We start from the raw sequence: 10,394 nt of genomic DNA, 5'->3' as shown, positions 1-10,394 counted from the left end.
AACCAATAATATAATGCTCGCACTATATATTCTATCATCTAACTGAGATTTTCACCCAAGCCTCATAAATTTGATTATCAAATTTAATTATTTTACTTTTATCTAATCTTTGAATAAACTAGAGAGGGGGGATGGCTCAAAACTATTATCGGTCCACGTGTAAAAATAAATTTTCGTTTAATTTGGGCCTTTTTAGGTCACAAGATTATCGACCTTGATCTTCTGAAATTTTAAGGAAAAAAGTTCTCCAAAAAAGTTTATATAGTTCATTTGTCTAATTTTCTTGTAAATAAACAAAAAAAAATATAGTAAATTAACCCTCAGCCTTGTTTTTTTCTTCTTCTTTTGTGTAAATCTAGTTTTCATTACAATGAAAAGCCTCCTAGGATTGGATAATATACGAGGAAAGCAAGAAAACTTGTCCACAGAAAGTAATCATGGGCTTGGGCAAAGCAATATATGTAAGATGTTCTTTGAAATGAAATGAAGCATTGGGCTCATATAAAATAATGGTTTGTTCTGGCAGTATCAGGACCATCGTATGTTTGAATCTTCCTAGCTTTTCTGGAGGACAAAATCCTTGGGGAACACCAAATCCAAAGAAACAATGTGATGTAGGTGTTAACATTCTCTTCATATTGCTTCAGCAATCCCACTAGAAATAAATGGCTTTTATTTCTTTGTGATGTCTCAACAGAGAAGCCTAACTCCAGATGATGGACTGATCGAAATCATTGGGTTATTTAGAAATGCATGGCATGGTCTTTGTTCTCCTCGCTCCAAAGGGTCATGGAACAAGACTTGCTCAGGTGAATATTAAGTGACAAAAGCCAAACAAAATGTGAGTAAAGTCCACATTGTAAGTCGTATGTGTGTACATATATAGGCAAATTCCAAATTCTTATTGAATTTAAGGAAGATTAGATTCGGTATCCGCGCTTCGCGCGGATTATATGTTTAATAAAAGTCCAGTTCAATTAAAATTGGGAGTTTTGAAGTTTCTGAAAGGGTAAGTTATATTTTGTTTATTTTATAATGCGAAGACGTTGGAAGCGGTGATCATTTTTTTTAAAAAAAACAACAGTAAGTTTGAATAATAAATTGTTTTAAGGAATTCAATATTCGTAAGAGAAAATAGTATTTGAGTGTGCCTATTTAATTGACGTAGGAAGCGGTAACGTAAATTTTTTAAAAGTTGGCTGGTGTCGTTTGCTATGAGGCTTAGGATAGCAGTTTATTCCTCTTTTGGAAGCGTTGTATGATACTAATATCGTTGTCAAAGTAGAAGCACGATCCATGTGTGGTTGTGAGTGATAGTTGTCCTGAAAAAGTCAAATATTTGTAAGCATTTATTTTGACATAAACTTTATGTTTAGTTTATTACCTTCATGTAACCGTGGAATGATACTTGTGATGATTACAATTTGTTTTTTCCTGGTATATATGTGATTTAACTCCCTGAAATTAGACGCCTCCTTGTCCCATAAAGTTAGACGTACCAATTTCAATCTACAAATAATTATTGTATTATATTTTGTTTAGTTGTAAACCAATTGTTATTTAATAAAAAGTTAGTACCTGTCTAAACGCAATCCAATGATGATTTTGAATCTGTGTAGTGGTTATATAAATCACTTCCTTGGATGAGGCATATGCGGCCAACAACATCTGTAGGAATAATTTGGTTTTAGGGACAAAAATGTAGTATTTATTTGTATGTGAGAGAGTTATTGGTTTTTTTTTTACTTGGGAGGAAGTTGGTTGCATTTGCTAAGCTGATCAACTGGTGGTAGTGTTGGGGCCGGAATATGTATGAAGGGATCGGTGGAATGTTTTCTTGAATCAGTGTAGTAATTTTTGTCTCATTGATATTGATTATGTATGGTTGAACGGTAAGCATGTACTGTTGGTTATTGAGAAGAAGATTAAAATATCTAATGTGATAAATTTTCCTTTCCTCGAAGCGTTGGTAGATTGTGTCAGACGTAGAAATAGACACCCTCCCTTCCATTATTTGTTCATGTTTAGTGGTTAAAAGCCATCATTTGAAATGTAGTTGGAATAATTAAAAGTAAGTATTTTTAAGACAAACCTGGATGTCAAGACAAGTAAAAGTTGTTCCTAGGAAAGCATTTTTATTTTTGTGATTTTTGATGAGCCACATCCTAATGATCCTAACGATTATTGGATGCGGTCCGAGGGTGTCGCCCCAATTGTTTTGATCTTCTGCTGCATGTTATGCACAGATAAGAATGAGAATTATTTTGTATTGCCCATTTTTTATTAATTTCATATTTCTTTTGAAGTGAACATAGTTATGGTTTGTTTGTTTTTTTTTTAATTATTGACATGGTTATTTAAAAATTAAAGTAGGCCGGCCCATAATTATTTGAATGAGGTCAAAGCATGAGTAATTGGAACTGGTAGTTGTAAACTTGTTGGGTGGGTTTGATAGTAGAATTTAGGTTTTTTTTTAGAAATTTATAGTGACTGTGTGTAAAATGAGGGGGTTGTGTTATCTTGGGCGGACAATTTTAAGATGAAAGGAAACTTAGCCGGTTCACACATTGTTAAAGAAAACAGCAGAAATAATAAATTGTCTAAAAAAAATAGAAAATTCAAAAGAAAATAGTTTGACAGTTGAAATAAGTAATTGTCCGAAGGAAATAGTTTTACCAAGACGGCGATTTGGGTTAATGGGCTGGGCTGCGAGATTTTTCTTTACTTGGCCCACCGGCAAATCGTAGACAAACCGAGATTTTTGTAAGCGACAACGAAGCCCAAATCTTTTATTGCAATTTTAATTTGAAGTCCAATCCGCTAGTGACATGGCAATTTGATAGGTGGAGATTATTTTGCCCATGTGGCACCTCTAGAAAAGGTAGGATTTAGCTTCTTTTATATAGTAGGATGTTGGAGAGCCTTGGAAACAACCACTGCGACTTGATGATGAAACTGTGATATTAGAGATTTTAGATCATGGACAAATGAACATGCTATACAACCCAAAACTGATAGTCCAAAAGTATGGATGAGGCCTTTCACCACAGTGGCTAATGGTGTGGAGCTTAGAAAGTTTGGTGGCTAATGCTGTGGAGCTTAGAAAGTTTGGTGCAGCTTATACATATATCTTTTAACATTTTTTATCTTAATCAGATACTCGTTCATGTAACACTTTTTGGTATGCCTTGTCTATGTTACGCAACCTTCTCTTTATATTCGACCAAACAAGGCAAAATGGGCTAAACGAGACACTGCATACAAGCCAGCATGCTTCTTCTTAAGTGAACGCTGGCTAAAGACTTTTGAACCTTTCTTCTTGCCCATTAAATCAAACCCTCTCGTTCTTTTGGAGGTGTCCTTTGCCTTAAGCAGGGCCGGCGCTAAGATTCTAGGAGTACCATTTAGTTAGATTTTCGATAAAAATATATATTTTACAAATTTAGAAACTTATTTCTCTATAATTTCTTCAAAAAAAATTGGGAACCATAGTACAATGCTTGACTGGCCTATGCCTAGGACCGACCCTGGCCTTAAGCTTCTCCAGAGTGCACCTCTTGTAGAAACTCAAAAGACATATTCACAGATTTACAAATATCTTGAATAAGAAGCAGAGGTCAGTATAACTTCTGGATAGTATGTGAAGGTGCTAACTCTTTCCAGTGCAGATAAATAAACTTGTTCAAACCAGGAAACAAAGTCAAGGAACAAAAAAGACATCTATATATGTAGCAAAATCAGCAGCACACACACACACATGTAAATGATGAACAATGATACTAATGTATGGAGTGGGAGATCACAAAAACTGTCTCCATCCAAATGCTAATGATCAAAAACCCTAAACTATAACCTAAATTGTTATGACCTTTTTCAAAAGAAGGGTTTCATGGGACAAGAAGATGAGCTTTGTGAAAACTGAGAACTGTCCAAATCATCCCAAAGAGGACTCTCAGGACCCCATCCAGCTGTAACCGCATTGAACCACGCCTCAGCCATCCCTTCCTCTAACCCACCATCACTCACCGCTACTTCCTTGCTCTCCAAGTTAACCTCTTTTAGCTGCTGCGTCTCGGTCTGTTTCTGATCCAACGAGCTTGGATCATGAACCTCAGCTTCTTTATTCACATAATGCTCCGGAAAATTAAGTGTTGCGTTATGACCTCTCAATTTAAAAGCTTGACGGTCATAAGCCATGGCAGCTTCTTCAGCTGTATCAAAGGTACCAAGCCAGAGACGTGCTCTGCTCTTTGGCTTACGTATCTCCGCGACCCATTTACCCCATTGACGTTGTCTCACTCCTCTGTAAAGCTTGGTTGCGCTGTACGGCTGAACACTACTTTCTTGGTTCATCATCATCATTCTTCTTCCTCTTGGGCTTAGATTCAACGTGTCGCTCCAGTACTTGAACATATACTGCTGCTGCGGCTGTTGAGGACTAAACGAGATCATTTGCTTCTGGTCGTGCTGCTGGTTAACCGGAACGTACCCGAGTTGTGGATTTTGAAACGTTGGATCGAGATGAAAGGGGAAAGCTCCCAAGGAGTTGGAAGAAGAAAATGAGAAATAGGGTTTAGGTCGATGATCAAGGTTTCTCAGCTTCTTCATGGATCTTGGGGACGTTGTTGAAGAACCTTCTCCACAAGAAGGATCTATATTTTTACCTTTGGTGGTGCAAAGATTAAGCTCCTCATCAAAGTCCATCTCTCTGTTTCACTGGTGATTTACACTTTTGCCACAACAGAGAGTATGGAACAAAGAGAAAGAGAGCTAACGAAAAACAAAGAATATTGAGACAGAGAGATGCCTCGATGAGATTTATATATGAGACCTTTGGGGCATATGTTTTGTAATTTAGTTATAAATATCTCATCTTTCGGTTTGACTACTTCAAACATTATTACTTTGCTTTTACTCCAAACCCATTCATTGTGTTGGATATTCTAAAATTATGAAAACCCCAAACCAGAAAATTTATTTTTAAAACTTTAGTAATTATAATTAAATTTAATATTTTATATATTTATAATTAGATTTTAATCTAAACTTCATTTTAAGAAATTTGTATTAGAGATGCTTTAAAATATTACTTTACTTTCACTCTAATTCATTCCCCGGTCCAGACCATATCAGCATATTAAAAGCGAGACGTTGACACATAAAAACACAACGCGGAGATACAGACATTATCTGTTATCTTTGGACGGTGGAAGATATTTATTTCATGCTTGCTACATGGGACAAGTCATGAAGTCACAAGCTCAAAAGATAAGATTAGACTGTAGAAAATATCCATAATTAATGACATTGACGAGCTTAATGCATATAGATTGGAATAAATTTGATGATGGTGTTGGTGATGGTCGGCTAGCCGCAGCTAAGGATTAACGTACACAACCTATTTAATTAGTGATATTATTATGTAGTTTATTATAATAGGATATTTGATTATAGTATTCAATCTTACGGATCGGTGATTTGTCAAACTCAGCTTTCAGTTTTTATGATATTTTCTTTTTGTCTCCACCTCTGAAAAGACATTAGCAAAACCGACCAAGTTGTTGTTCTTCCTCTTTTCTCTTCTTTTTTTCTCTGCCTTTTTGGTTTTAATAACCGACCAACTAAGTTTGACAAACTTTTTTTTTTTTGAACAACTAAGTTTGACAAACTATATAATTTATTTTCTCTGACAAAATCATTTTTTCTTCGTAAATAATCTCAGCGTATTATATCACGTGCATATACGCAAATGTTACTCTTCGAATCTTCAAATCTATGTTAAGGTCACCTAATTCTTGAAAGTCATAGCTATTACGAAAAAGTTTGAAAGGCAAAAAAATAGATATAACTAAAAATGGTGGTGGGCTAATTATAAAAGATAACAAGATATTTGGTATAGACTTAAGAATCCAGAGACACAGAGGTCCTTTGGCCCATCATCATGGCTTGAATCAAAAATGTGTGCAAGTGTAACTCAACAGATTAACCCTTTTACAACAACAAAAAGTAATTTCTGATGGATCAAAAACAAATACCTTAAACCAAGAAAACAGGGCAAACATTGTGTTTCCTCTAAAATAAAAACTAAATTAAAATCAAGACCCAACTACGAAATCCGCAGACTCCTTCAGAGTCTTTCTTGCACGCCAATACACACCATTGGCCGTCTCTGATGTTCCCATCTGCAACACTCACAAGAAAAGAAAAAACATAGTCAGTACAGCAATTCACATAAAGTCAAAGTTTGGATATGAGCCATGGTGTCAAGAATCTCTTTACCTTTGTCTCGAACGAGTAGTAATCTTTCCACAGCTCCACATCTTGACTGTAACTTGCAACAGCAGATTCATAAAGCTTCCGGGCATTTCTTAGACTATCTTTATCGCCTTGTGATGCAAGATTCGTCTCTATTTCAATGCAGTCTTTGTAGAAAACAAGACCCGGACGTTGAAGAGCCACGAACCTGTAAATTTTAGGGTAACGGTGATGAGAAAGAAAGTGGCATGTGTGTGACTCAAGCGAAAGGAGTAATGATTCATTCACCTCTTGTATATCTCCCTTGCCCTGTGGATTCCTTTTGCTTGAAGAACAAGTTTCACCACTACGGATGCGAGAGAAAACAAAGGGTCGCTCCCGTTATTACCTTTGGCAACCGATAGGATTGACATCTCTACAAGCTTGTCAAAATATTTTTTCTGCTCAGCAAAGATTTTAAACGCCTGTGATACAATCAATTCGCATTTCATTAGTTTTGGCTTTATATATCAACAAAATAGGGAGTTTTAGAATATTATTAGTCACATACCGTAAGCCACAAGCTCTCAGATTCTGCAATCGGCACGTTCTTCAAAGCGTTTGAAAGGAGATCAAAGGTTGAATGCAAATCTGCCTTACTAGGAGTAGAGTTACTTGAAAGTGATCTAGTTTCAATGGAAACTCTTGAAAGCCATAACTTAGCTGATCCTGCAAATTTTCCAGAGCAAAGCTTTTCTACTAGCTTGAGAGCATCATCGGTCCTTCCCAGTTTCAAGTAGAGAGAAACATAATCATTAGCAAGCTCCTCAGTCAAACACCCCGTTCCATCAGCATTTTCGTACACACTTATGAGATGTGAAATGAACTCCCCAGTCGAATCAGACGAATCGTCGCCATTTGACCGTTCAATGGCCTCCATTAAAAACTTTATATACATCTCAAACATAGAGCTTGAAGTAACAGTTTGCAAGCCCTCTTCAAAAACCTGCATTCAGAAGACAGACATAAAACTTATCAGATATCGTACTTTCTATTAGTAAATCTAAACAGAATGTACAAGAGCCAGCCAAGACGGCTCCCCCCATAACAAATGTTCCTAGCGTTCAATATTAAACTAGGGAATTTGACTTCAAGTTCAAACAAAAAACAAAGAAAGGAACTTCAAAGCTTAGATTCGATTCAGATAATTCACTCTAAGGAAGCTCAAGACAACTATGTTTTTACCTGAATCGCCTTTTGCATTTGAGGATTCGGAAACTCTACGCTAAGACAACCATTCATTTCATTCCTTGCAAGCCAATTCCAGTAATCAGGGTCGCTGGAAAAATCACGCTTCAGGTCACTAAGAATCGTATTGCGGATATCATCTGAATGAGCCAAATCTGTTGCCTCTAGAATCTCCAGAAAACGCCTCCTCAAGTCAAAACTAGAAGGAAGAGCCTCAAGGGCTCCACCATAAATAGCCTGAAGAACATTTGATCCCTTCTCTTTAAAGATGTCAACTCTCTCACTCGCATCCTCATCATCATCCTCAACGTCAGAGCCGTCTTTGTCCTTTTCTTCTTTATCATCTAGAGACATAAACAGCTCTTTATTCTCATCCTTCCATTGTTCATCCTCAACACTCTTCTGGTCACGAACCAAACTCCCTTCACCTTCACCAAGTGCAACTCTACGAACTTTCAGCTTGTTTAAGTATGTGAGCTCCATTCTCAGATACTCCACCCACAAGTCCTCGGAGTTGGGACAAACTCTCAGACCATTCTGCATAAGAGCACGAGCTGCGGCGACATTCAAGTTCCGATCAAACTCCCAAGCCGCAGCATATATCCACACTTCAGCTACTTTCGGGTGAAACCTTATTACTTGAGCCAAAACCTACACATTGCACAAGATAAGATTCAGTCTAAACATACCCAACAAACATGTTCTAAAACACCTACGAACTCCCCCCTGTTGATTATGAAATCTATATTTGACATAGAAAAATGAAAATGAAATATTTTTTCAAAAATATACTAATAGGGAATACAAATAATAATATTTTATGAAATGGAGTATATAATAATTAAATTTGAGGAAAAGGTTGACACTTTATAAACATGTTCTAAAACACTGATCAGCCTCTCTCTATGTTGATTATGATCTATATATTTGCCGTAGAAAAATGAAAATGAAATCTATTTCAAATATAGTATTTATGAAATATATAAAATTTCAATTAAATTTGAGGAAAAGGTTGACACTTTATAAACCCTAAACCCTGGACGAAGTCTTTCATTTTAATAACCTAGGCCTTTACATTGCTTCTAATAAACCCTAATCAAACAGCCCTAAACCCTAAACTGAACCCTAAACTAAACCCTAAACCCTAATTAAGAACACTACCAACATAAAGCAGTAACAAAGGAACATTACCTTCTTCATTCTACCATTCCTCTTCTGCCTACAGAACTCAAGATACTTAAACCAAAGACTTATATCCCCTTTGAACCGCCTCGTCGCAAGCCTATAAATCTCCACAATCTTAGCCACGCCGGCGTAATCCGAAATCGACTTCTTCTTCTTCTTCTTCTCCTCGCCAGACTGAAACGAAACAGCCTTCCTCCGCAACCTTCGGAGCTCGTCGAGCTGAGACTCGTAGTCGATGTACGCTAGAAAGTCCTGTTTGAGCGGGCTCGGACGCTTGAGCCGGTACTCGAACTTCCGTCGCTGCTTCACGATCTCCGAAATCTCTGCGCGCGTGAAGATTCCTCTGCGTTCTAGGTCGTCGAGCTCCTCGACCATCCGCTCGAGGCGGTACTGAACTACGTCCGCCATTGTTTAGTTGCTTGGTTCCGGCGGGTGGACTGTGATTTTTAGGGCAACAGCTTTTTTTTCGTTCGTTTTGATATCTGTAGGGCGACGCTTAAATGGTTTTTCTTTTAATGGGCCGTAAAGCAGAAAGCCCAATGTTTCTTCGGCCCAAGCCCATTTAGGGATGTTATCATTAGGGTTTTGCAAGGACCATATATAATGGAGTTACTTCTTCCTTCCTTCACTATACATCTTCTCTGGTCTCTCTCTCGTCTGGTTCGTTTTTCGTTTTCTTGTTCGTATGTGGTTTTGGTGTTTGTTGGGATTTGTTAGAGAAACTGTGTTTGTGTTTTTGTTGTGTGAATGCCTCACTCACCTTTAGCTTGTTTTCGAGAATGCTCAACGAAAATAAATGCTAGTCATAGAGGCATATATATTGAATCGCGGTGTTTAAACGTGGGGGCATTCTTATTATAGTTTCGCCTCTAAAATTATCCGCTAAACCTCACTTGTTTACTCCATCTACTACCTTCTAGGTTTTTTTTTTGGTCCAGATCTGGCTTGCTTCATGTGATTTACGAATTATTATCTGAATCATTTTGGTAAACATGTGAATCATAATAATGAGGGCATCGGGTTGGTTGAACAAGCTGTTGCTGTTGACTATTTGTTTATAAACTGAGCCTTGTTATTATGTGTTAGTTATAAACCGAGCCTTTTTCCTACTCTTCAGTGGGGTACTCTCAAAACGAAAAACAAAACTGACAATCTTAATGGGTCTTATCAAGACATTAAAGCATCCTAATAACAAAACGTTCTTACATGTTCTATGACCAAGCAAGCAAAAAAGTAAAAAATTCAAATCCTAACCAAACTCGCAATGAAGTCACCACAATACCCAAATTGGAAAATCTGATCATTCATTCTTCGAACTTCGTAATCTGTCAAAATTTGAAATTTGATTCTCGCTTTCCAGCGTAGCAACTCTTTTGCAGCACCTGAATCTCGAGGTCTCTCTCTTGCACCACCCCCCGAAGTGCTGTTTTAAGTCTGAACCTTGCCTATAGGTTATAGCCGGATTCTAATCGCTTACACCGCCACTATACACATCAACTTCGCTTAGGATCTCCCATCTCTTCTTTGTTCTTAGGCAACAAACATATCCTTGTGGTCCGACCAGCGCCCAATTGAATTTTGATCGGACATTTTTTACTTTGGAACGGTTGGATTGAGCAGATACGTTCCCATTTCATTCAAAGCAAAGTTATGCCACAAATGGGCCAACGCCCAATGCAGACGATGAGTTAGTATTTGGGCCTCTTGCATTTTTTTTTTGTTCAACT

General features: G+C 37.3%; 2 protein-coding genes across 2 annotated transcripts; both read right to left on the bottom strand.

Moving 5' to 3' along the window:
* Positions 1–3,705: 3,705 nt before the first annotated feature.
* Positions 3,706–4,820, bottom strand: LOC106361209 (ethylene-responsive transcription factor ERF054). Its single transcript, XM_013800927.3, has one exon. It carries the CDS (start codon positions 4,702–4,704, stop codon positions 3,874–3,876), a length of 831 nt encoding a protein of 276 aa, XP_013656381.2. The 5' UTR covers positions 4,705–4,820; the 3' UTR covers positions 3,706–3,873.
* A 1,052-nt stretch (positions 4,821–5,872) lies between these two features.
* Positions 5,873–9,147, bottom strand: LOC106361207 (U3 small nucleolar RNA-associated protein 6 homolog). The gene is made up of 6 exons (XM_013800926.3): positions 8,674–9,147; positions 7,480–8,133; positions 6,806–7,240; positions 6,544–6,719; positions 6,280–6,463; positions 5,873–6,182 (listed from the first exon to the last, which is right to left on the bottom strand). Exons 1-6 carry the CDS (start codon positions 9,073–9,075, stop codon positions 6,096–6,098), a joined length of 1,938 nt encoding a protein of 645 aa, XP_013656380.2. The 5' UTR covers positions 9,076–9,147; the 3' UTR covers positions 5,873–6,095.
* Between the last annotated feature and the right edge of the window lie 1,247 nt (positions 9,148–10,394).

Source organism: Brassica napus, chromosome A8 (genome assembly GCF_020379485.1).
Source record: "Brassica napus cultivar Da-Ae chromosome A8, Da-Ae, whole genome shotgun sequence".
Classification (NCBI taxonomy): domain Eukaryota; kingdom Viridiplantae; phylum Streptophyta; class Magnoliopsida; order Brassicales; family Brassicaceae; genus Brassica; species Brassica napus.
Note: the sequence above shows the minus strand (reverse complement) of the source record. Positions and strands in the feature narration are given on the sequence as shown.

Coding starts and splice junctions, on each gene's coding strand:
- LOC106361209 (XM_013800927.3), bottom strand. CDS start 4,704: ATGGACTTTGATGAGGAGCTTAATCTTTGCACCACCAAAGGTAAAAAT.
- LOC106361207 (XM_013800926.3), bottom strand. CDS start 9,075: ATGGCGGACGTAGTTCAGTACCGCCTCGAGCGGATGGTCGAGGAGCTC. Junction 8,134..8,673: donor GGAATGGTAGAATGAAGAAG/GTAATGTTCCTT, acceptor TGCAATGTGTAG/GTTTTGGCTCAAGTAATAAG. Junction 7,241..7,479: donor AAATGCAAAAGGCGATTCAG/GTAAAAACATAG, acceptor TTCTGAATGCAG/GTTTTTGAAGAGGGCTTGCA.